Source organism: Perognathus longimembris, chromosome 2, assembly GCF_023159225.1.
Source record: "Perognathus longimembris pacificus isolate PPM17 chromosome 2, ASM2315922v1, whole genome shotgun sequence".
Lineage (NCBI taxonomy): Eukaryota > Metazoa > Chordata > Mammalia > Rodentia > Heteromyidae > Perognathus > Perognathus longimembris.
In genome coordinates this window covers 43587252-43614062 of record NC_063162.1, presented here as the reverse complement: position 1 = coordinate 43614062, position 26811 = coordinate 43587252, and the positions used below count along the sequence as shown (strand labels likewise).

At 41.6% G+C, this 26811-nt stretch overlaps 1 protein-coding gene across 3 annotated transcripts; it reads left to right on the top strand.

Moving 5' to 3' along the window:
- The first annotated feature begins 207 nt into the window (after window positions 1–207).
- Dnajc12 (DnaJ heat shock protein family (Hsp40) member C12) lies at window positions 208–26811 on the top strand. 3 transcript variants are annotated; one of them, XM_048338868.1, is made up of 5 exons: window positions 208–418; window positions 5889–5967; window positions 15075–15214; window positions 21875–22070; window positions 26433–26811. In XM_048338868.1, the coding sequence occupies exons 1-5, from the start codon at window positions 341–343 to the stop codon at window positions 26522–26524; spliced, it is 585 nt and encodes a 194-aa protein (XP_048194825.1). In that variant the 5' UTR covers window positions 208–340; the 3' UTR covers window positions 26525–26811. The 3 variants fall into 3 exon arrangements, with proteins under 3 accessions (XP_048194825.1, XP_048194827.1, XP_048194826.1); XM_048338869.1 differs by lacking the exon at window positions 208–418 and adding an exon at window positions 5453–5546; XM_048338870.1 differs by lacking the exon at window positions 21875–22070.

Sequence of the window (26811 nt, the reverse complement as noted above, 5' to 3'; positions counted from 1 at the left end):
AAAAGATAAAACATACAAGGAATGGAAAGATCACTAATTGGGGTAGTTTACGAAAAGACTCTTCATTAACACCTAGGCTGAGGTGGCTTCATCAACAAACTACATTTCCCAGGCAGCTCTGCAAGGTTTGCACGTGGTCCATTCTTCTGCCTTCTGTCCGGGCCAATGAAACGTAGTGTTCACGAAGGTGTGGACTGACATCGAGTGGATCCTGAAAGCTAGCCTTTGTCAGTGGGAAAGTACGGCTGCTGCGATTTGTGTTTAAAGAGCTTTTGTGCCTGTGTAAGTCAAAGCTTGCTGTGTTTCCTGTAGCCGAGAGAAGTTGATTTCACTGATCTCAATGGATCGCATACTGGATTACAGGTTAGAAGAGAGTGAAGATTTCTACACCTTACTGGGATGTGATGAACTCTCTTCGGTAAGTCAGTGGGTAATGCCGTTTCTTTTTTTTTTTTGGCCTGGGCCTTGGACTCAGGGCCTGAGCACTGTCCCTGGCTTCTTTTTGTTCAAAGCTAGCACTCTGTCACTTGAGCCATAGTTCCACTTCTGGCCGTTTTCTATATATGTGGTGCTGGGGAATTGAACCCAGGGCTTCATGTATACAAGGCAAGCACTCTTACCACTAGGCCATATTCCCAGCCCCAGGTAATGCCCAGGTAATGCCGTTCTGTTTCACATCAGTTCTTTGAGATTTTTATTTCCAATATTCACTTTGAACATCTAGTCATATTGTGTGGAAATCTAATCTTGTGTCATCGTAAGGCACATTTGGATCAAGGGAAGTTAAGGATAAAAATGTATGTTGGGTCTTTACTTGACTAAGTGTCCTGTGGCAATTGTATGAAAGCTTCTGGTTGAAATTTCCAATGTTCATACATTCTACTTCACAATATGCCAAGTATACTAAATAATGTTGAAAATTTAATATAACTGCTGATGTCGGTACTTCATAATGTGCAAAGGATTCACCTTTGTTAAGGTAATACTACTCTACTTGGGTGAATGTAATTTTCAAGAAATCAGTGATTTTCAAAGTATTTTACATAAAAGTACTTTTACAAAATTTATAAACAAAGAGTCATTGTCTTATGTTAGGATCCCAAATTGTGTGACAGGAAGTACTTCCTCAGAGAGTAACTTCTGAACCAAATGTGTGAAAAACTCTGTGGTCATTGAATCTACAAAGAAATGATGCTTTAAAAATTACCCCATAAGCAGTCTTGAAGGTTCTAGACTTTCTTCTTTAATTCTGGAAATATCTGGATTCTATCTCCAAGGGTAATATAGACTATCTTGACATGTTGTTCTCTAGTATTTTACACACACATACACACACACAGACTGAGAGAACAAATTATTCTTATTTTAAATAAGTGAAATTTAATTTAATTTATTTAGGAACAAAGTCTCCTTGCATGTTCCAGGCTGGCTTCAAATTTGTAATCCTTCTATCTCCCAAATGCTGGGATTTACCAGTGTGAGCTGTTATATCTAGCTCACTATCTCACCATAATGCTCTTTTAGTGAAATATTTTTCCTCAAGAATAATATGCTCCTATTGTTAACATTGCTGGTAATTTGCTTGTAACCATTTATAAAGCTTATTAATATTTTGTCAAATGTCTTCCTCACCCTTTAGATATGTTACTAACAAATGATTTTTTGAGAGAATTACTTAAAATTTAATTGATAAGTTTCATAACTTGTATTTTTAAAACAAGGTGCCTTGGCTGGGAATGTGGCTTAGTGGTAGAGTGCTTGTCTCCCATGCATGAAGCCCTGGGTTTGATTCATCGGCACCACATACACAGAACAAGCCTGGAGTGGCACTGAGGCTCAAGTGGTAGAGTGCTAGCCTTGAGCAAAAGAAGCTCAGGGACAGTGCCCAGACGTTGAGTTCAAGCCCCAGGACTGGCGTAAAGGTTATTATATTCCTATAATAAAATTCAACATGTTTACTTGATCTTGAATAGTTTGCCTATTGTCTTTCCTTAGAAGGAGGGTAAGTTTTGGTATAGATGGATGGATGGATGGATAGATAGATGAATGAAGAATGTGGATTTACTGATAGTGGAATCTCTCTCTCTCTCTCCAGAAATTTGCACTGTTGTTCATTCATTTCTTCATATCCAGAGTAAAACTGGTCTTTATCACCCTTCAGATGTTTATTTGATTATAGAGGATGTGGACTTTTCCCCCCTGCTTACTGGCCAGAAGCATATGCAGCTTTCCAGATTGCTGGACACGGGAGTGGAAGGGCAGGAGGCGGGGGATCTTGACATAGAGGCTTCACTGTCTGTGGATTGCATTTGGCACTGGGTGGGAGGCCAGGAGGTAAACCGACTGTGTCAAAAACAAACTACTTGATCAGCTTTCTCTGCAGGAGGTTTAAGATGAACTTAGTGACAGTAAAAGAATGAAGTACTGACTGACTGATAGGCTGTTCTTGGCAAAACCAGGAGATACAAGTAAGGAAAGAGCAGTCACTACTGAGAATTTACTCTGTGCTCCCTTAGACCAATGCCAGAATGTTTTCTAATGGTACTGGAATGAAAAAAAAAAAAAAGGTAGCAAAAAACCCTCAAACTTTTTTTTTTTTTGCCAGTCCAGGGGCTTGGACTCAGGGCCTAAGCATTGTCTCTGGCTTCTTTTTGCTAGCACTCTACCTCTTAGCACCACTTCTGGATTTTTCTGTTTTTGTAGTGCTGAGAAATTGAATCCAGGGCTTCATGCATGCTAGGTAAGCACTCTACCACTAAGCCACCATCCCAGCCCAAACCCTCAAACTTTATATTTTTCGTTGATAGACCAGTGTAATTTTATCTCTTCATACTTTTTTAAAAAGTGAGGATAGCTCTATTTATTTTATTGATAGTCAAAGAGATTAGCATAAAGAAGAGAGTTAGGGAGGAGCCTGTGGCCTGTAATCTCAGATACTTTGGAAGCTCAGATCTGAGGATCATAGTTTGAAGCCAGCCTGGGCAGGAAATTCAGTGAGATTCTTTTTTTTTTTGGCCGTCCTGGACCTTGGACTCAGGGCCTGAGCACTGTCCCTGGCTTCTTCCTGCTCAAGGCTAGCACTCTGCCACCTGAGCCACAGCGCCCCTTCTGGCCGTTTTCCATATATGTGGTGCTGGGGAATCGAACCGAGAGCTTCATGTGTAGGAGGCAAGCACTGTTGCCACTAGGCCATATTCCCAGCCCTACAGTGAGATTCTTATTTCCAACAAACTACTAAAGGAAAAAAAAAGCTGGAAGTGGAGCTGTGGCTCAAGTGGGCCACTGCTAGCCTTGAGCAAAAGAATCTCTGATTTTCTACTGTGTAGAAATGCCTCATACTTGTTATCCTAGCTACTCAAAATGCTGAAATCTGAGGGTCAAAGTTTGAAGCCAGTCTGGAAAGACAACTCTGAGAGACTCTTATCTCAGCTTAACTATCAAAAAGCTGGGAGTGGAGGTATGACTCAAGTGGTAGAGCACCAACCCTTGGGGAGGGGGAAAACCTAAGAGTTTGAGGCCCTAAGTTCAAGCCCCAGGAATGGCACTGCACAAGTGCCCACGTGTGCATGCACGTGTGCACACACATACACACACACACAAGTCTCTTGATTTCTTTGTAAGCTTTTTTTTAAAATAGGGATGATACTGATATTCAAGTTCTACTATTAGGGATGGGGTAGAGTAGTAGGGTGTGTGCTTAGCTTATGTGAGGCCTTTGGCTTAAACCACACACACACACACACACACACACATGCACACGCACTCACACATCTTCATGCTTTGTAAAATTCCCAAGACATAAACATAAATATGGGCAAAACATATATTTTGAAGGGGAAAGAAGGGTAAGAGGGATTTTACTTTCTTTTTTTTTTTTTTTTGCCAGTGCTGGGGCTTGAACTCAGGGCCTGAGCACTGTCCCTGGCTTCTTTTTTGCTCAAGGCTAGCACTCTGCCACTTGAGCCACAGCGCCACTTCTGGCTGTTTTCTATATATGTGGTGCTGAGGAATGGAACCCAGGGCTTCATGTATATGAGGCAAGGACTCTTGCCACAAGGCCATATTCCCAGTCCCAATCTTTTTTTTTTTTTTTGGCCTGTCATGGGGCTTGAACTCTGGGCTTGGCCACTGTTTTACTTTCTATTCTATATTGATAGGAAAATTTCAGTTTGTATTTCTAAATTATTTAGAACCCTCTCTCCCTCTCTCCCTCCCTCCTTCCCTCCTTCCCTCCCTTCCTCCCTCTTTCTCTCCCTCCCTTCCTCCCTCTCTCTGTCTCTCCCTCTCTCCCTCCTTCCTTCTCCCCTTCCTCTTCCTAGTCCCCTTTTTCTTCCTTCCTCCTTTCCTCCCTCCATCTTCTCATCCTCTTCCTCCTTCTCTGTCTCCTTCCCGCCCCCCCCCCCCCCCCTTTGTGGTGGTACTGGGGCTTGAACTTAGAGTTTCACACTCTCACTTAGATTCTTGGAAGGCAGCTATGCTTACCACTATACCACCAACGCTCGCCTCTCACTTAGATTCTTTACTCAGGCTGGTGTTCTAACCACTTGAACCATGCTTCCAGCTCTGGTTTTTAGCTGGTTAATTGGTTTCATTGGTTTTTGTCTACCTGGACTGACTCCAAACCTCAGTCTTCAGATCTTGGCCTCCCCAGCCGACAACTCAGTTTTAAAATAACTAGCTGAATGTCAGGCTATGTAACCACTGCTATTTAATTATAACAATTATCTTACTGTGATCTAGCTTTGTAATTGGAACTCTACATTTATTATGCATCTAATGTAAAAAAGAGAGCTATTTGTGAAAGTTATAGAACTTTTACCTAAAGTCTCTTGGCAGAACTAGGACTGAAAACTAAGCAATCAAATTTCAGAGTCGCATAACTGCCGTTGTCTCCCATTGCTGATATTAAAGTTATTATTTAATAAAGTCAAGTCTTTTTTTCTCTTCTCCTTATGAACCAGGGTTTCACTATGTAGCTCAGGCTGGTCTCAAACTCTTTTTTCTTTTTTTTTTTTTGGTACCAGTCCTGGGCCTTGGACTCCGGGCCTGAGCACTGTTCCTGGCTTCTTTTTGCTCAAGGCTAGCACTCTGCCACTTGAGCCACAGCACCACTTCTGCCATTTTCTATATACGTGGTGCTGGGGAATCGAACCCAGGGCTTCATGTATACGAGGCAAGCACTCTTGCCACTAGGCCATATTCCCAGCCCCCTGGTCTCAAACTCTTTTTTTTTTTTTTTTTTTTTTGGCCAGTCCTGGGCCTTGGACTCAGGGCCTGAGCACTGTCCCTGGCTTCTTCCCGCTCAAGGCTAGCACTCTGCCACTTGAGCCATAGCGCCGCTTCTGGCCGTTTTCTGTATATGTGGTGCTGGGGAATCGAACCTAGGGCCTCGTGTATCCGAGGCAGGCACGCTTGCCACTAGGCTATATCCCCAGCCCTGGTCTCAAACTCTTGACCCTTCTACCTCAGCCTCCCTAGTGCTGGCATGTGCCACCACACCCATCTAAAGCCAAGTCTTAATAACTCACAATAATATAATTGAATGAGTAAGTAAAATCAAACTATGATTGGGTCTCAAACCGAGAATCATGGTTCAAAGCCAGCCTGGGCAGGAAAGTGAGAGTCTTACCTCCAATTAACTACCAAAAAAGAAAGTAGAACTGTGGCTCAAGTGGTAAAGCTCTTGAGCAAAGAAGCTTGGGGACAGCATCCAGGACCTGAGTTCAAGCCCCAGGTCTCCTTCCCACTTCATAAAGAAGAAGAAAATAGAAAGATAAAAATTACAAGAGTGAGTCATATGGCTGTTTGGAGGAGTACTGAGACCCCACTTCTGAGGTGTATCATTTAAACTGTCTCCTATTTTAAACTTTTTTTTTTTTTTTTTTTAGGTGGAACAAATCATGGCAGAATTTAAGGCCAGAGCCCTGGAATGTCATCCTGATAAGCATCCAGAAAATTCCAAAGCTGGTAAGAGTTTAACAATGGCTATATGGACAATCCATAGGCATTCAATAGTAGCTTTTTTTTTTTTTTTTTTTTGCCAGTCCTGGGCCTTGAACTCAGGGCCTGAGCACTGTCCCTGGCTTCTTCCCGCTCAAGGCTAGCACTCTGCCACTTGAGCCACAGCGCCGCTTCTGGCCGTTTTCTATATATGTGGTGCTGGGGAATCGAACCTAGGGCCTCGTGTATCCGAGGCAGGCACTCTTGCCACTAGGCTATATCCCCAGCCCCCTTTGTTGTTGTTGTTGTTGTTGTTTTTTGTGTTTTTTTGTGTTTTTTTTTTTTTTTTTTTTTTTTTTTGCCAGTCCTGGGGCTTGGACTCAGGGCCTGAGCACTGTCCCTGGCTTCTTTTTGCTCAAGGCTAGCACTCTGCCACTTGAGCCACAGCGCCACTTCTTGCCATTTTCTGTATATGTGGTGCTAGGGAATCGAACCCAGGGCCTCATGTATATGAGGCAGGCACTCTTGCCACTAGGCCATATCCCCAGCCCTCCATAGGCATTCAATAGTAGCTTCCTTTTATCTATGGTTCTCAAAGCTATTCTATTAGTACCAAATGTTGGTTTTGCCATTGAATAGTCAGGGAGATAATTGGGAAGGATCTTTTCTAATAGTTATTGAACATCTATTTTTCTTTCTGCTCCAGTGTGCTGTTTTGTGATTTAAAATTTGTTCAGTTTCAGGCTGGGAATGTGGCTCAGTGGTAGAGTGCTTGCCTAGCATGCATGAAGCTTTGGATTCAATTCCTCAGTACCATATAAACAGAAAAAACTGGAAATGATGCTGTGGCTCAAATGGTAGAACACTAGCCTTGAGCAAAAGAAGCTTAGGGACAGTGCTCAGGCCCTGAGTTCAGGCCTCAAGACTGGTAAAACAATAGTTGTTTCATGATAAATTATACAAGACTCTAGGCATTTTACATAGAGTAAGACCAAAGGAGGATATTTCTAGGGAAGGAACTCAAAGGCTAATGTCTCTGTGCCTCTGAACATAGAAAACAAGATTTAGCAAAATAAACTCTAGGAAATGGAAACAGGGAATTTTTTTGTTTCTGCATTGTTGGTAAAAATGGTATTGTCTATTTTTGCTTTTGCTTTTTTTTTTTTTTTTTTTTTTTGTCAGTCCTGGGGCTTGGACTCGGGGCCTGAGCACTTTCCCTGGCTTCTTTTTGCTCAAGGCTAGCACTCTGCCACTTGAGCCACAGCACCACTTCTGGCCATTTTCTGTATATGTGGTGCTGGGGAATTGAACCCAGGGCCTCATGTATACAAGGCAAGCACTCTTGCCACTAGGCCATATCCCCAGCCCTGCTTTTGCTTTTTAGTGTCTTTTTTTTGGTTTGTTTTGGTCTTATTTGTTCATTTATCTGTCTTTGTGGTGGTGAGGGGGGCACAGAAATGGAGAGAGACAAAAGGGGAGCAAAAGCAGCAGTGGTACTCACTGGACACTATGTTGAAAATGAACTCTACAATCTGTAGGCAGGTCAGGAGGGAAAAACCGGGAGAGAGTGAAGTAGTTACATTGCCCTAAAAGAAATGTATTCATTAACTCACTTATGAAATGGCAACCCCTCTGCACATCATCTTTGTAATAACAATAAACATGTGATTGGCACATGCTTTATTTTTACCAGTTAATGAGTGTTAACACAACTTGAGTCTGTTTGTACTTGGCAGTTGTCTTGATGAGAACTTTGCTGTTTCCTTCATTTCATGGGACTTGAATATGTCCATATAGTCATACTTCTTTTCTGTTTTCTTTCTTTCCTTTTTTTTTTTTTTTTTTGGACAAGATCTCACTGCATAGCCCATGCTGGCTTTGAACTCATGACCCTCATTCTTTAGCTGCTCCAGAGCTGATGTTATAGGCATAAAGCACCATTCCATGCAGGAGATGGGAGTTAAAGATTTGTTATTTCTTCTCTTCCGAGCTAAACTTGAAGAAGAAGCCCACAGCCGATGTCTCTACTTCGTTTCCTTCTAGTTTTCCCTTCACCTCACTTGGACTTCTCCCCACCTTTCGCAGAAATGACTCAAGGACTTGTGTGTTAGCCAAGCCAGTGGTGACATTCAAAGCTGAGTCCTTGTCTTTCTTGCCTTGAATCAGATTTTGGCACTATTGACCTTTCTTAGAATATTTTTCTCCTAGCTTCCAGAATAACCCACAGTCATGGTTTTCTTCCAGACTCTGCTACTTTATGTTTTTGTAGATTCTTCTTGGCTTCTTAAGGTTCCTTTCTAAGCTTTCTTCCCAGTTTACTTCTTTTTTTCTCTACAGAGCCATGTCTTAAGTTTGAGGCTTCCGTCACAAGCCAGCTTTCTGGTGAGGGCCTCAAGATTTGTCCTTAACCCAATACTTACTCTTTTTTTTCTTTTTCTTTCTTTCTTTTTTTTTTTTTCCAGTTGTGGGGCTTGAACTCCGGGCCTGGGTGCTGTCCCTGAGCTCTTCTGCTCAAGGCTAGATCTCTGCCACTTTGAGCCACAGCACCACTTCCAGTTTTCTGGTGGTTAATTGGAGATAAGAGTCTCATAGATTTTCCTGCTCAGGTTGGCTTTGAAATGTTATCTTTATATTTCAGCCTCCTGAGTAGATAAGATTACAGGCATGAGCCAACAGCACCTGGCTTCTTGTTCTTTATAGACTGTAATTGTAACTGTTTCTTGGAAAGTTTTGTTTGGAAACATTTCAAAGTCACCACATCAAAAACTAGATTCATTCTACTTCTCTTCCCTGTAAATATTGGGAATGTTTTTGTGTTCCCATCTCAATGCTTGATAGCACCATCCATTCATTTGGCCTAGTGGAAACTTCATCTTTGGGCTGGGGTGTCGATCAGTTACAGAGTAGCCTTGGTCCTCAGCACTGCAAAATGTAACCAAATCAAAACAGTTATAACAGCAAAAGCCCTTGTCCCTTTCTTCTCTATCACTTCCACATGCGGCTAATGACCAAAAGCTGTTGATTTCCTTCCCACATCTATTCTGTGTCCTCTTCCCTCCAGCCTTACTGCAGGCCATTTCATGCATGGACACCGACAGATGGTCCTTGAAATGCTTCACATTGCAGATAGCGATTTTTCCTTTTAATTATAGGAAAGGAAGTATATATAAAGGAATCAGGAAGATTACAACAGATTCCCACCCAACTTAAACATTAACAATGCACTTGAGCTTTCTTGTGTATTCCTGGTAATTTTTATTTTTAAATTAAAATTTTGTATTGAGTCATTTATATTTTATCCTATTTAAAAATTTTCGGGCTGGGGATATAGCCTAGTGGCAAGAGTGCCTGCCTCGGATACACGAGGCCCTAGGTTTGATTCCCCAGCACCACATATACAGAAAACGGCCAGAAGCGGCGCTGTGGCTCAAGTGGCAGAGTGCTAGCCTTGAGTGGGAAGAAGCCAGGGACAGTGCTCAGGCCCTGAGTCCAAGGCCCAGGACTGGCCAAAAAAAATAAATAAATAAAAAAAAATTCTTTTTTGTTTGTTGGTCTTTTTTTTTTTTTTTTTTTTTTTTTTTGCCAGTCCTAGGGCTTGAACTCAAGGCCTGAGCACTGTCCCTGGCTTCTTTTTTGCTCAAGGCTAGCACTCTACCACTTGAGCCACAGCGCCACTTCTGGCTTTTTCTTTATATGTGGTGCTGAGGAATCAAACCCAGGGATTCATGTATACGAGGTGAGCACTTTACCACTAGGCCACATTCCCAGCCCTGTTTGTTGGTCTTTTATGCAGTACTAGGGATTGGACCCAGAACTAAGTATATCCTCAATAAACACTTTGGTACTGGAACCACACCCCTAGTGCTTATTAAAATTTTTTAAATGTGTATGTTGCTATAGATCTAACTCAGAGACTTCTGCCTTACTTGACATCTTATATTTGATTATTATATTTACTATATGTTGCTAGTCAATGTGTATATATGATTTAAAAAATTTTATTTATTTTACTCTTTTTCATTTGAGGTGGTACTGGGGTTTGAACGTAGGGCCTTGTGCTTCTAGGCATTTGATATGCCACTTGAGCCATGCTTCTAGCCCTCTTTTGCTTTAGTTACTCATTGGAGAAGGTCTCATTCAAATAAAAGTCATTATTATCATTTTTCCCAGTTCCAGTCTCAGACTGCTATTCTCCTCCTATATAACTGGATTAAAGGCCTGGCTTATTGGTTGAGATGGGCTCTTCCTAACGTTTTGCTTCTTCCTCGTATGCCAGTCAAGGGACTGTGTAACTTGTTGCTGGTTTGCTCATTTGTGACATTGAAAGCTCGGCAGGGCAGAGCCCCTGCCTGTCTCCTACATAGTGCTCTGCCCTGTTCCTAACGGAGCACTCACAGCAGGGGGCAGGACAGCTACCCAGCCGATTTCTTTTTTTTTTTTGGCCAGTCCTGGGCCTCGGACTCAGGGCCTGAGCACTGTCCCTGGCTTCTTCCCGCTCAAGGCTAGCACTCTGCCACTTGAGCCACAGCGCCGCTTCTGGCCGTTTTCTGTATATGTGGTGCTGGGGAATCGAACCTAGGGCCTCGTGTATCCGAGGCAGGCACTCTTGCCACTAGGCTATATCCCCAGCCCCCCAGCCGATTTCTTGAATGAGAAAACGGCTCATGAAATCAGTATTTTTTGAGGAAACACAAATTACCCCTTTGGACTGGGGTTAATATTATAATAAGGACAAAATTCTAAAAATTGGATGTAACACTGAAAAGCATCCACTACCCAGGTTACTCTTTAACTGGGTTCCTTTCCCATGAAGCATGACTCTGACTCTTTCCTCTGCCTCTGACAATATGTGATGAATAACTGTAATCATTGCCATTTCTAGTTGCTATGGTGATGAGGGGGTTCATGTATGGGCCTTGAAACTTCTTTTGAGTAACACTGGGCTGTGTCAATATTGGTTAGAAGGAGAGGTACTGATGTCAACATTTCCCTTGTCAGGTTCACAGATGATATCTGATTCAGCCTTTGGGTGGAGATGGTTTTAAAAATCTATTTAAGCACCTAGTTATTCAATTTGGGCTAATATGATTTTTCTGAAAATGTAAGTGGTTCTCTATACTCTCAGAGATGGAATATATTTACTGATATAACTACAGTTTTTAAAAAAGCTTCCCCCTAACTGGGTGTTGGTGGCTCACGCCTGTAATCCTAGCTACTCAGGAGGCTGAGCTCTGAGGATCACAGTTTGAAGCCAGCCTGGGCAGGAAAGACCGTGAGACTCTCATCTCCAATTAAACACTAAAAAGTTGGAAGCAGATGTATGACAGCGCACTAGCCTTGAGCAAAAAAAGCTCAGGGACAGCGCCCAGGCCCTAAAGTTCAAGTCCCAGGACCAGCACAAAGCAAGCAATGCAAAGCAAAACAAACAGCAACCAAAACAGTCCTCTTTTCTGCCTTTTCCCCGGCTGCATTTTTTCAATGTTGAGTGTCCCCTACCAATTCTACTTGTTGATATGGTGCTTGGCAGGGAGCCCTCCTCCTCCTCCTTCTCCTCCTTCTCCTCCTCCTCCTCCTCCTCCTCCTCCTCCTCCCCCTCCTCCTCCTCCTCCCCCTCCTCCCCCTCCTCCCCCTCCTCCCCCTCCTCCCCCTCCTCCCCCTCCTCCCCCTCCTCCCCCTCCTCCCCCTCCTCCTCCTCCTCCTCCCCCTCCTCCCCCTCCTCCCTCTTCACCTCCTCCTCCTCCCTCTTCCACTTCACCTTCTTCTTCCTTCTTTCTTCTTCTTGATTTTTGCATCCTGGCCGTACATGAGTGGTTTTGCTCTGCTGCATGCTCCCCACCTGCACCAAATCCAAAATCATGGGATCAATTGATTATGGGCTGAAACCTTCAAAACTATAGACTAAAATAACCTTTTCCCCTTTCAAGTTAATCTCAGGTCTTTCATTATAAGAATGAAAATTTGACCAACATATTCCCTCAGAATAAAAATTACATATAACAGCAATAATAACTAAGGCTGAAAGCCTATTCCCATCTCTTCCTACCAGAGAACTGCTACTAACAGATGGCTTATTTTTGCCTAGAGTTTTTCAAAGTATGTTCTCAAGTAATTGTAAATAGCATATATTTAAAACATGGATATAGTAACAGAATCTGATGGTGAAACATGAATTTAAAAGGACCTTTATATTTTTCAAAGTAGGCCTAGGAATTAAATCAGAAAGTGTCTCAAGGATTCATTTGCTCATCTAACCTTACAGAATGAGATCTCACTTTCCAGAACTGGTAAATGTTTATGCTGTGTGATTCATTTAATTAGCTGATACATTCTAGAGTAAACATAACCCAAGCTCATTTTATTTAATGTAGTAAAGGGATGGCACAAGAAAAAGACATTATGACAGCAAAGAGAAGGTCTCCTTTTGCTTTTTGCGTATCCATTGCTGTGGAGTGATTGACATCAGAATAATTCCAAGTGTGCTTCTCTCCTGGAAATTCTGGCAAGCGAGGCTGACAGCAAAGCGAGGCAGAGCAAAGGTGACTCAGATTAAAAATGCAAATCTGCACTAAGAGTGACTGGCACATACATTCTTGTGGATAATTTCATAAGCTCTTTATTCCTGTTGGAAGAAAGTGACATCTTATTCACATAATGGGACATTTCCCCTTTCATGTGCAAGAAGAAGAACTGCTCATTAGAGATGATCTTTATTTGTCTATCTTCTTGAAGCTTTCAGTAACTGCATCTTCTCTTTAACTCATGGATTGCTGCTACATCCAGAATTGATAATAAAATAGTTAATGGCTTGAAACTTAGGTGGATTTGCTTTGGGGCAGGGCCCTGTTGCAGCCGGTAGGGTGCTTGAAACCTAGTGGTGTGTTTATGCCATGGCAGCTCAGGATCAACCACTTTGTTTCTTTCTTTCTCTCTCTCTCTCTCTCTCTCTCTCTCTCTCTCTCTCTCTCTCTCTCTCTCTCTCTCTTTTTTTTTGCCAGTACTGGGGCTTGAGCTCAGGGCCTGAGCATTGTCCCTGGCTTCTTTTTCCTCAAGGATAGCACTCTACCACTTGAGCCACAGCACCATTTCTGGCTTTTTTTTTCTATATAGGGTGCTGAGGAATCAAACCTGGGGCTTCATGCATGCTAGGCAAGAACTCCTAGGCCACATTCCCAGCCCTGTTTCTTTGTTTTGACTCAGAGTCTCACTCTGTAGCCCAGGCTGGCCTTTGAACTTGAGATCTTGCTGCTTTAGCCTCCTAAGTGCTGGGATTACAGGTGTATACAACTTTACCCAGTCACAGCCATGTTTTGCCAGGTTGGTGGCAGTAGAAGTGATGACAAGATTAGATAATAGATATATTTTGAAGATAGAACCAACAGGGCTTGCTAATGGTTTGGAAGTAAGATTTGAGAGAAAGAGGCACACATGTCCACAGCTATATAGAAAATCAATGAACCCAAGAAACATGTCTTCCTCCATTATCATTTTATGCTGAAATGGTTTTATGTATCTGTCTTTTAGGACCAGCTCTTCAGTTTCTACACAAAAAGGCAATTGGGATCTTGATAGAAATTATATTGAATCTGTAGATGAGTTTGGGGACTATTACCACGTTATCAATATTAAGTCTTCAAATCCTAGATTATAGGGTATCTTTCCATTTAGTTAGGTACTCTTTAATTTCTTTCAACAACTTCATATAGTTTTCAATATATATCCTGTGCTTCTTTTGTTAAAAATAATTTCCTAGGTATTGTATTCTTCTTGATGCAGTTACAACATAGAATTGTTTCCTTAATTTCATTTTCAGCTTGTTCACTGATCATGTTTAGAAATATAGATGAGTTTTATATATTGATATTGTTTTCTGTACTACAGAAAGTTTTAACTATACTGGGAGGGGGGCAGAAGAGACTTAAAGTGTTTCCAGCAGAGCCATAAAAGGGTTCTATTGCTGCCATATGGTCAGATAGACCAGTGACAAAACTACCACCTACTGAGCACCAATACTATTGTATCCAAAGCTTTCTAATAGCCTCGCATTGCTCTAATGACAATGAAAAGACTAGAATCCTAAGCAGGGCATAGAAGGCCCTAGATGATTGGGCCTTTACCTAGTGTACAGCTCCATTGCTCACCATTCTTTCCCTGGCCCTGTGTCTTCCAGCTGCACAGGCAATGTCAACTGTTTCTTGCCTTAATCTTCATTTGTGCTGTCTTTCTTGCCTGGTCACTAACTCTCTTACAATGATCAATCAAAAAGCTAGTTTGTTTTCTAGTGAATAAAAATGTGTTCTTGGGTTGGGAATATGGCCTAGTCGCAAGAGTGCTTGCCTCATATACATGGAGCCCTGGGTTCGATTCCTCAGCACCACATATATAGAAAAGGCCAGAAGTGGTGCCGTGGCTCAAGTGGTAGAGTGCTAGCCTTGAGCAAAAAGAAGCCAGGGACAGTGCTCAGGCCCTGAGACCAAGGCCCAGGATTGGCCAAAAAAAAAAAAAAAAAAAAAAAGGATTCTGTGTATAATATGTATTGTTGGTGTTGGAAAAATGAAGGAGAATGGAAAAAGAATAGGCTAGACTCCATCATCAACAGGGAGGACTGTTTATTGAGGAACAGCGAGAAGGCATAGACCTTCCCACAGGTTTGGAGGTTGTGGGAGGGGGTGAATTTGAGACCAGGCTTATAAGGGGTCTGAGGAAGGAGGCAGGTTAATGAAAGCACCACTAGGACTAGGAAGTTGGTGGCTTTTGCTTGGACCCACAATGGATTGTTTACAGCTAGGCTTAGGTGAATTGCCCTGCCTGCACATCAAAGCAGGTCTGCTCATACCTGGGGTTTTGCCTGTATGAGCCTGGAAAAACTGGGTGGGGATCAATCCTTCAGTTGGTACATCACTAAAACCCAGTAAAGGGAGTAGCTGTACTGGTACCAGGCTCCTCATGTGCAGGTTCTTGCTTGTCTGTATCATACATGTTACAAATGAAAAGACTAAAGCTCAATAAGGTAAACCGGCCCTAGGTCACATAGCCAATGATAAAGCCCAGGCTCTAATGAGATCTGATGGATAGTTTTGGAGTTTAAAAACAACCCTTCTAAGAGAGAAGCACTCATCTCTTCCTCTGTTTTCCAGTGGAGACATTTCAGAAGCTGCAGAAGGCAAAGGAGATTCTGACCAATGAGGAAAGTCGCGCCCGCTATGACCACTGGCGAAGGAGCCAGGTAGCCATGCCATTCCAGCAGTGGGAAGCTTTGGCAGACTCAGTGAAAATGGTGGGTTGCTCTCCAGAAATGGGGGGAATTTAGCCTCTGGGGCGTAATGCTTGCTGGGAAGATACTCTGCCACTGAGCCAAGCCCCCAACCCTGAGGGAACGCCTTTAAAATAATGGGGGTGGGGGGAACCAATGGAAAGTCTGAAAGTAGATGGCTAATGCCACTCTACCTAAAATGTAAACTGTTTTCTTCATCTCACATTGGGATGAAATATGCATTCTTAGGGATTTGTTTAAGGAGGATTAGTTATTTGTGAGGGACAAACTATATAATTATTGTATATTAGGTACAATGTAACTGCAGAGAACCTTTAAAACAATAAGTGACTTAATTTCATATATTCAGAAAGGTAGACTCTTTGCCTTTCCACTGTGTATATACACATTCCTGTTGACATTAGCTAAATAAACATTGTCCTGCCAACTCTGCCTAACCATATTTCCAGCCTCCTAAAAATGACACACTGACTGCAACTAAATCATCAGCCCTTCCTATTCTAATGCCTTCTGATTTATAGCTTGTTTTTTTTTTGGTGAGCTACTCAACTCTGTCACTTAATTTCTAACAGCCTATATCAAGTTAGCTGTGGATTTTTCAAGAAGTCTTCGTCAAACTGCTCCTTTAATTTGTATCACCAACATCTTTCCATTTGATACCAATTTCCTGTCTCCAAACACATCATTTTAGTTTTGAGTTTAGCTTAACTATGAAATTGTTTGAAGCCTTACAATAATTACATTTAACATCTTATTGGCTATATCATTTGTCTTGTCAGCAGAATTTAAGTAGCTGTGCTGTGCATGCATGTGGTTTTAGGTTTATTTTTATTAGTGGTACAGATACGATAAGATGCATGTCTCTCTGCTTTTACATCAGCAGTTTTTCCTCACATTTTCTCTGGGCAAAAGCTGCTTGTTTCTATCTTTCTTTTGCTTTTCATTCTCAGTGGATTTGTGTGTGTGTGTTATGTGCACACGCGCTGCTACTGGGGCTTGAACTCAAGGCCTGGGCACTAACCTTTATCTTTTTGTTCAAGGCTGGCACTTTATTAATTGAGCCACAGCTCCACTTCTGGCTATTTGGTGGTTAATTAGAGATAAGAATCTAACACAGACTTTCTGCCTGGGTTGGCTTTGAACTGTAATCCTCGATCTCAGCCTTCTGAGTAGCTAGAAATACAGGTATGAGCTACTGGTACCTGGCTTCTCAGTGGAATTTGAATCACCCATTCTATGGTACACATGGCTTGTGCATCCTTCTGGCCTCTTTGTAACTTCCTTTTGTTTTCCTTCTTTTCTTATCCTAAAGGTGACTTCTGGATATGAGGGTCTTAACTCTCCCTCTTAACTTTTTTTTTTTTTTTTAAGGAGTACTTAATTTATTTTCTGGCCAGTCCTGGCGCTGAACTCAGGACCTGAGTACTGTCCTGGCTTCTTTTTGCTCAAGGCTAGCACTCTACCACTTGAGCCACAGCACCACTTCTGGCCTTTTCTATATATGTGGTGCTGAGGAATCGAACGTAGGGCTTCATGTATAGGAGGCAAGCACTCTTGCCACTAGGCCATATTCTCAGCCCCTCCTTCTTAACTTTTTAAATTTAAAAAAAAAAGAATTTTGTTATGTTGCCCAGCTTGGTTTTGAATATCAAAGCTCAAATTCTTCTCCTATCTCAGCCTCACAAGCGCTTTCTCTTTGAGTGATTTCATTGACTTATCCTTTTATGTTTGTACTCTGGAGAAATCAAGAACAATGGACATCCCTAGTATTGTTTATCATCCAATAGATCATTGCTTTTCCTTTTGTAGAAAAACATCACCATTATAGTTCTGGGGTTAGTTGTATTAATAAGCCATTTTGACAACAAAATGGTTATAACTTTAGGGTTTGGACTTCAAGTGGATATTTGTCTAAAACTTACCTGCACATTTGCTTGCCTGGCACATTTATAGGGTGTTAAATCTCATAAAATCTCTTTCTTTTACACCATCAATCTTGTGTTTCTCTTTTTTATTTAAGCAGCTTAATCCTTCTGGAAGGAGAAGCATTGATTGGAGCAATTTTCTTTATTTTCCTACAAAGTAGGACAAAATGACAGGGCACTTCTGCAACATAATATGCAGGCGCATATCTCAGGATTGTCTTTCGGGAGAATTCTTCAAATGAGCCACAGCTTCAGGGGTGACACATTTCACTCATGAGTAATAAAACTGTAATTGATATTTTTTCCCTCTTACATTAACTCTTTGTCACTTCATTAGCTACTTTTTTTTCCCCCAGAGGTTTCTCCTGGAAGTTTCATTTGTAAAAATATAGTAGGAATTCACCCAGGTCAATACGTTGGAAATTCAAATTTAGACATAGTGTTGTTTTAAAGGAGAGCTAAATGTATTCTGGGAGCAATGGCTTGCACCTGTAATCTTAGCTACTGAGGAGGCTAAGATGGAAAACATTGCAGTTTGAGGCTAGCTCAGGCAAAAAGTTCGCAGGCTTCTCTTCTCATCCCAAAGCTGGGCACAGTGCCTGTCGTCTCAACTATGTAGAAAGCACACACAGGGAGATCATAGTCCAGGCTGGCCATGGCAAAAAATAAATAAAATTGAGAGCCTATTCAAAACATGAGTGCAAAAAGGGCTTGAGGGAGGGCTGGGAATGTGGCTTAGTGGTAGAGTGCTTGCTTAGTATTCATGAAGCCCTGGGTTCAATTCCTCAGTACCACATATATAGAAAAAGCCAGAAGTGGCTCTGTGGCTCAAATGGTAGAGTGCTTGCCTTGAGCAAAAGAAAGCTCAGGGACAGGAAGGGCCTGAGCCCTGAGTTCAAGCCCCAGGACTGGCAATAAATAAGTAAATAAGGGCTTGTGGGAATCGCTCAGGTGGCAGAGTGCCTGCCAAGCAAGTGCAACACACTGATGTCAAACCACAGTATCAAAACAAAACACAACAACAACAAATGAAAAAGGAAGTTTGGAGTGAGGGGTTCAGTGATTCAGGGCTTTGAAATCCTGGGATAACCTGGAAGCAGAGAAATTTTTAGCACAAAGAATCTAGAGATCCATCTTTATGGATGGTTCTCCATCTAGCTTCAAAATACGTACAGAACGGCTTCAGGAGGGCTGCTGGGAAATGATCGCATTGAAGCCACGACGTAAAGGAAATGAGGAAATGTTATCATGAGCTGCTAAGACCACCCTGTAGCACATCACCAAGTGCTCTACATTTATAAATAAAACTGTTAGAACCATTCTTTTGTGTGTGTGTGTGTGTGTGTGTGTGTGTGTGTGTGTGTGTGTGTGTGTGTGAATTGGTTGTTTGTCAAAGTATTTTCCTATCACTCCACACGGACCTATTTGTTGATTGTTTCTGGGCTGGGTGAGGTTCTTGGGCTGAGTCCAGTGAGCCATAGACTGCCAGAGAAGCTTCCTACTATGCCTGTGTGGCCATTCTTTGTCCAGGCAGATAGGAAGCAATATGATCTGAGCATGTTTAAAGACAATTTATCTTAAGTGGATATTACCCAAAAGCAAGTCAAGAAATCAGCCAGGCAAATAAAATAGTCCACTTACTATGATTCAGGATAAAAATAACGGATCAAATTTGTATAGTTATTTGGCTGAACTATGGTTCATCCAAGTCAATTATTTCTTCTTCCATTTGTCCCTTTTTGTTTTGGTGCTGGTACTGGGGCTTGAACTCTGTACCTGGGCATAGCCCCTTAGCTTTTTCACTCAAGGCTGGGATTCTACTACTTGAGCCACACCTCTACCTCGGGCTTTTAGCTGGTTAATTGGAGATAAGTGTCCTGGATTTGTCTGTCTGGGTTTGCTTTTAACTGGGATCCTCAGCACTTAGTCTCTTGCATAGCTAGAATGATAGCCACCGTTGTCAGCTGACCCACTGTTTAAAGACATGTAGATAAACAGTTATATTTGCTAACATTGACCAAGGTTCAGAACGAAGAAAATGATTTCCTGGGGAGAGTGGCCAAAAGATCTAGTAAAGAAAGCTGGCAAACAAGGTAATCACAAAGGAAGGAAAAAAAACCCATACACTGTTTTCAGACTTCAGGATTAGTGGCCTTTGAACCTGGGTTTTCCATTTCCATGTTGGTTCATTCCTTGTGTCTGCTGACTTTCTGCCTTGTGCCACTCATTACTTGGCTGTACAGATTCTCTCTTCATCTCTATCAGTGGCTTATCATCTGATATTTCTATTGATTCCTTTCTTTCATCCCTCCCTCCCCCTCTCTTCTATTTCTTCCTTCCTTCTTTAGTTCTTTCTTTTTCTCCTTCCTTCCTTCCTTCCTTCCTTCCTTCCTTCCTTCCTTCCTTCCTTCCTTCCTTCCTTCCTTTGTTTTCTTCTTGTGATATTGGGAAGGGCTTCAAGGCTGCTAGGCAAACACTTTAACACTGAGCTACATCTCCAGCCCTATTGACATTAAATCTATTGAAATGAATTCCACACATGACTTCATTTGCTGGTAAATGCTGTCCAGCACAACCAACACCCTAGAGGAACTGAGACAGCAGTGACTGGGAGGTTATCTAACTGAGCCCCAACACACCAGGCTGTGTAGCTCTCTTTCATGGATCCTCTGACTGAACCACAAGCATAAGCAGTGCCTGTATATGAAATTGGGTGAAGGCTGGGAATGTGGCTTAGTGGTAGAGTGTTTTCCTAGCATGCATGAAGCCTTGGGTTTGATTCAATACCACATAAACAGAAAAAGCCAGAAGTGGTGCTGTGGCACCAAGTGGTAGAGTGCTAGCCTTGAGCAAAAGAAGCTCAGAGACAGTACCGAGGCCCTGAGTTCAAGCCCCCAGCCTGCAAAAAAGGAAAAAGAAAAAAAAGAAGTTGGCTGTAGTTTGGATCTTTCTTCTGCATATTTCTATAATTGGGATCAGCAGATGCAAGGAGTCAGATGATAAAATGTTTTATTTTTATTTACTCATGAAGGTGATGAATAAGACTGCTATCTCAGAATGCATTTTCACTGAAGGCTTTCAAAACATTTATTATGTCATTAATGCTCAGTGTCTATTCTTAAATAGATGGGCATTTTGAAATTGAGAAACACCATGTGCAGGCCACTTAGCTAACTCATGATGTTGACAGTTCATATTTCAACCTGTACCAGGGATTCTTGCTCTTGTTTGGCTTTTTTTGCTCGCAGATGTCATTCTATCACTTGAACTACACCTCCAGTCCAACTTTTTTCCTGATTAACTGGAGAGAATACTACAGATTTTTCTGCCTCGGCTGGCTCTGAACCTTGATTTTTAGATCTCAGTCTCCTTAGTAGCTAAGATTACAGATGTGAGCCACTGGCTCAGCTTGTTTGGTTGCTGTTGTTATTTCATTTATTTACTTACTTACTATTTATTGTACTGGTACTGGGACTTGAATTCAGGGTCTGGGAACTGTCTCTAAGCTTTCATGCTCAGGGCTAGCACTTTGATACTTGAGCCATAGCTCCATTTCTTTCTTTCTTTCTTTCTTTCTTTCTTTCTTTCTTTCTTTCTTTCTTTCTTTCTTTCTTTCTTTCTTTCTTTCTTTCTTTTCTTTTCTTTTCTTTTCTTTTCTTTTCTTTGATGCTTACTTTGAGCGTCTCACAGATTTTCCTGCCTAGGTTGGCTTTGAACTGTAGTCTTCAGATCTCAGCCGCCTGAGTAGCTAGAATTACAGCTATGAGCCACCAGTGCCTGATTTCTTTGGTTATCTTATTTTTATGTAGTTATGTTGATTGTGGGGCTTGAACTCAGGGCCTGGGCACTGTTTCTGAGCCTCTTTGTGTTAAAGGCTAGTGCTCTACCACTTGAGCCACAGTCCCACTTGCGATTTTCCAGTGGTTAATTGGAGATAAAGAGTTTCCTGGGGACTTTCCTGCCTGGGCTGGCTCTGAACTGCAATCCTCAGATCTCAGCCTCAGAGTAGCTAGGATTACAGGCGTGAACCACCAGTGCCTGGCATTCTTTGGTTTTTATAGTATTGAAATTAAGTATACTTAATTTATCAAGTCATGTTCATGCCCTGATTTTATATACTTGTATCTATCAATAAACATTGTGATACTCGAAAAAAAAAGAAAAGATAAGGTCTTGCTTTTGGCAAGATCAGCCTGGACCATGATCCTCCTATTTGTGTTTCCTGCTGTAGCTGGGATGTCAGGTACACACTACTGTTCCCTGCTTTTTCTGTTTGGATGAAATTTCACAAACTTTTTTCCCCCCAAGATGATTCTCAACCAAGAGCTTCCTAATCTGTTCTCCCAAATTGCTAAGATTGCAGGTGTGAGCCATTGGCATGGGGCTCCTATGAGCATTTGAGTAAAATCTTTTAAATATTTCATTTCAGTTATTTGATGTATACATCTTTGAAAGGGATTGCTGGGTTACCTCATTCTTTGAACCTCCCTAATGTTGATTTCTTTGTTCTGGACCAGACTATGGCTTCTTCTAACATGTTTTCAAACTAGTGAGGATTAATTAATGAATATGGATTAATTCATACCCTGGTTAATTAATAAATATACAGTTAATAGTCAAGTCTAACATTTTGTTAGCCAGTACAATAATAGTAGATTAGGTGTTATACATCTTGAACTTTAAATATAGAAAACCATATTATATTTAATATCTATGTGTCTGCTTTTAATTAATTTAGTCAATGCATTGGGCTGTCAGAGGTAAGAAAGACCTGATGCTGCTGGGAGGATCCGACCAGACTCAGACCAACAAGAGTGAAAATGAGGACTGGAATGAGGAAAGAGAAATAAAGAGAGAGTATCTGGGTTCATCTGCAGAGAAAATGAAGCAGCAAGAATCCAAGTCAATCTCCCCACCAAATCTAGATTCTCCAAGTAAGTCACATCACACAGCTTTGCAGGACACAGAATGTCTGAAACTGAAGAAGGAGGAAGTGGTATACATTATATTCATTCTCAACTATTCCCAGTGTTCATGGTAGTTAGCTAAGCTTTCGGATCAGTTTAACATCTTAAGAGATACTTTCTTTTTGCTAGTCCGGGGGCGGGGGGGGGGGGGCTTGAATTCAGGGCATGAGCACTGTCCCTGGCTTCTTTTTGCTCAAGGCTAAAACTCTACCACTTGAGCCACAGCGCCACTTCTGGCTTTTTCTGTTTATATGGTACTGAGAACTGGAACCCAGGGCTTCATGCATGCTAGGCAAACACTCTACCACTAAGCCACATTCCCAGCCCCCTTAAGAGATACTTTATGGGCTGGGTATGTGGCTCAAGTGCTAGACTATTGCCTAACAATTAGGAGGTCCAGAACTCATGTTCTGGTATTGCAAAAACCCCCAAAACAAAACAAAAAGTACTTTGCATTGACACAGAGAGTGGAAAATACCATTCTTCCAAATGGAAACCTAAAGTGTTTCTCAGAGTGTCTTTTGCTTTACTGAAATGGCAGTAGCTAACATTTGTTGTATGTTTGTTATGTGTAAAAACATTATTTAAATATATTATTATTGTCATTATTGCCTCATCTAATATTAATTTTGCATATATTAGCTTATTTAATCCTTACTAGGAGCTTGGGAAATAGGTACTATTATTGATATTCTCATTTTACAGATGAGAAAACAAGCCCAGAAAGGTGGAGTAATTTGCTCAAGGTTAAACAGCTTGTCTGTGCCAGGGATGGGTTTTGAACCAAGGCAGTCTGGCTTTAGAGTCTCTATTCCCAGATGCTGTAGTATCCTGAGATGATACTTCATCTGTAATGTCTGTGTCATTTATAGGCCTACTGAGGCAGGCTACTGCAAAGTTCAATGTCCTGGGCTCACATCTTAGTTCTATGACTTATTGTTTGTATTACTGGGCAAAAGTTCATTTCTTAGACTTGAGGTTCCTCATCAATAAAGTGGGTTATAATAATAACTTCTCAGAGTTACCATAGGACTAAATGGGAACTAGTGATTTGCGGATAGCATGCTATGGGTAAATGTTAGCAATTCTTATTTTTTTAGTTTGCCCAGCTAGCTATCCGACTGTCTTAACTAGTTTAGGTGAGAAATGTACATTCATTAGAACTGTCCTTCAAATTCTGATTTGTTGAGTCCTAGGATAACGATGTAGTACCCCATTAGAATTGAGCCTTTAAGCAGAAGGTTTTAGAATAGTCTTGGATGCTTGTTAAAAAAAAAAAAAGATAATCAGTTTGTTGTGAATGATTCAGTCTTTCTCTCTTGGAGAAGTTTTATGTGTTCTTGACTTGCTGGGAGTGAGAATTCTTAGAGTTTGATTCTGGCTGCTGATTGGTCAGGAGGCCTCTGCAAGTCAGTTCTTGGATTGCATCAGCTTTGTAACTGGCAATGATGATAACATAACAAACCTGGTCAAAGCAGAAGCCTGACTTTCACAAAACAGTGTTTTAAACAAACACCACACCCCATGTCCATGCATACGCGCGCGCGTGCGCGCGCGCACACACACAGAGACAAACACTCAAATATTTCTCCTTTCAGCCATAGACTGTTCTGTCCCAAGCTTCCTGAAGCCTCCAGAACCTTCTGTTTTTGAGTCAGTTCTCATCTGTGCTCATCAGGAATTGGGGGGTAGGAAGGGAGCTTGGCTTGAACATTTTAGAACTCAGAGACGATGCTGAGCCTCTCTTCAGGATTCTATGAACATTTTTTTCCTTTTAAAAATTAGTTATTTCGCGGGGCTGGGGATATGGCCTAGTGGCAAGAGTGCCTGCTTCATATACATGAGGCCCTGGGTTCGATTCCCCAGCACCACATATACAGAAAATGGCCAGAAGTGGCGCTGTGACTCAAGTGGCAGAGTGCTAGCCTTGAGCAAAAAGAAGCCAGGGACAGTGCTCAGGCCTTGAGTCCAAGCCCCAGGACTGGCCAAAAAAAAAAAAAAAAAAAAAAAAATTAGTTATTTCAATATTTGAAAAAAATCCAGTAATATGAGCTTATCACTGAAAAAAAAATTGAAGTGTTTATAAATAGACAATAAATTGGTATCTCCTCTAGTGTTCCATCCTGCTCTGCTTCGGTTTCCTGAAGCCGTCCCAGTGGATGATCAGATATATATCTTCTTCCATGTTCTTCCACTAGGGGAATTACTCTTTTTTTTTTTAATAATGTATATTAATTGTGCAAAGGGGTTCCACTGTGATAAATTTTTTTTTTTTCCCTGGGGCTTGAATTCAGGGCCTGGGTGCTGTCCCTGAGCCTGTTTGTGCTCAGGCTAGTGCTCTACTATTTGAGTGGCAGCAGCACTTCTGGCCTTTTCTGAGTAGTTTATTGGAGATAAGAGTCTCACAGACTTTTCTGCCCGGGCTAGCTTTGAACTGTGATCCTCAGACCTCAGCCACCTGAGTAGCTAGGATTACAGGTGCCTGGCTTACACTGTGATAACTTTTATAAATGCATGTAATGTAGTTTGATCATATTCACCTCCTCGATTCCTGTTCCAGAAGCTGTTGGAGAATTATTATGCAGTTCTGCTAAAGGTCTTAGGTACTAGGTTTTTTTCCCTTAATGTTGTTTAAGAGATTACTGATACCTCTAACTACTACTTTAAAGCTGGAGTTTGCTATGTTAAAGTGCAGTTGTATGATTATTTAGTTTCACCTTATTGCTATGTAAAATTAAAAAAATAGCAACAGTGTTTAAGAAACATTACTTATGTCAGCCTTATCAAACCCGTAGTGTCTTTGTGTATATACTACAGTGCCTAGTATTTGCTTTGGAGTTTTTTGATGCGTCTTCTATGGTCCCCATTATATTACAACTAGCAAAATGTGCACACAGCATCTGGAAGCCAGCGTGCAAGGCTATCTCCCTTTAATTTCTGTTTCAATACACAATAAATGGAAGCACAATGCTGATAAGTACAATTGTAGCATCACACAGGTTTGTGTAACATCCTGGACTAACCAAACCAAACCAAACAAAAAAAACCTCTTGTAGCAGATGCTGTTGGTGTTCAACCACATCCTTACCTGCCCAGGCATTGCCAGCCCTGAGGCCTTCACTACAAACACTGAGAAAATCCACAGAGGGCTTTCTCTGGCAATGGAGCCTGCGATGAGCAGGCAGGGAGTGCCCAGAGTAAACATCATTGGGATGTAGCCATCAGATTGTAATGGCTGGCAGCAGGAGGCTGAATTCCTCAGTTCCTTTCCCCCTGATGTTCAATAACCCAACTGTATAACAACTTCCCAGGGTTCCCCAGTCATTGAAAGTGATGATTTGTTTGATGATATACCACTGACACATATGATCCCCTTTCCCAGTTTCCTACCAGTGCTTTCAGAGATTGCCTCCTAAGTTAATTTGGATTCAAATTCTTGTCTTGAAGTGGGGAATGAAGAGTTAAAGTAAACCCCATTTTCAGGCAGCCCCCGTTTTGTTGTCTGTTTAAACTATGAGCAAACCCAGGGCAAGCTTATTAGGGCCCAGCCAGTCAAGAACTCAAACCGCCTGGGAATGCTTAACTCTAATCACCCCCAGAATGCCTCGAGCCCTGAGCCAATCACATTTGTACCTGTGTTCTAATCTTGCTTGCTTGAACACCTGATTGCTGTAACTTTTTTTTTTTTTTTGCCTTTAAAAGCTCTGTGCAATCGCAGCTCGGGGCTTCCTCCTAACCTCCGCTGTGTCGGTGGGTAGGACGAGGCCCGAGTTGCAGCCCGCCTGAATAAAGCCTTGCCTTGCTTTTGAGTCTTGGTGGGGTGGTCTTCTTGGTGGTTGTTTCGCAACTTGGCATAACAGTCTGTATGCCTAATCTTGTCTGATGTTCTACCACTTGAGCCACAGTTTCATCTCTGGCTTTTTGCTGGTTCATTGCAGATTCAGAGTTTCCTGCCCCTGCTGGCTTTGAACCTTGATCCTCAGATTTCAAAAGTATTTGAAAGCTATGTGAGAGTAGCTACTGATCTCTTTTTTTTAGGTAAATAGTTAAAATTCCCATCCTTAGAATTATTATGATGCATTTCAACAAGTGAGGTCTTCTCACACAAAGTATATTTCCTGTTTATAGAATTTCAAAGTATATTTTATTGTTTCCATAAAATATTAATAATTCATACCAGAGATTTAACCTCACATTTCACTTGTTGCACTGAAATCTTATCCCTGAGCTGTTTTACTATTATAATTATTATACTATTATAATTATTTACTATTATAATATTTTTTTCCTCCCACCCCATCTTAAATCTTTCTTTTCTCTCTTCTAAAGATTCAGATGTGAGCTGTTGGCACTTTCGTTTCCGCTGGACTGGGGATGCTCCCTCAGACCTCCTGAGGAAGTTCAGAAACTATGAAATATGAGATATCCCCACTCCCCAAGTCTGTCTCCTGTGTGGCTAAAAATGAAGTCTTTGTACATATCTTTAAAAATGTCATGTTTGAGTTGGACTTGATGGTATATGCATTTGGGAGGCTGAGGCAGAAGGGTTGTAAGTTTGATGCTTGTGTAAGCATCTCTCTCTTGTGTAAGTATCTCTCCACAGCCCGTCCCCCACACCCTGCAAAATAGACCTCGTGTTTGTGAGTCGCTGAGTATGGTTGTTTCCTCCATCTTTGAACTCATTGTCTGGATGAATTTTTTGTTTGTT

Excerpts from the sequence above, each read along its gene's own strand:
- Dnajc12 (XM_048338868.1), top strand. The coding sequence starts at position 341 with ATGGATCGCATACTGGATTACAGGTTAGAAGAGAGTGAAGATTTCTAC. Across the intron at positions 419-5,888 it reads GATGTGATGAACTCTCTTCG|GTGGAACAAATCATGGCAGA; the intron begins GTAAGTCAGTGG and ends TTTTTTTTTTAG. Across the intron at positions 5,968-15,074 it reads TCCAGAAAATTCCAAAGCTG|TGGAGACATTTCAGAAGCTG; the intron begins GTAAGAGTTTAA and ends TCTGTTTTCCAG.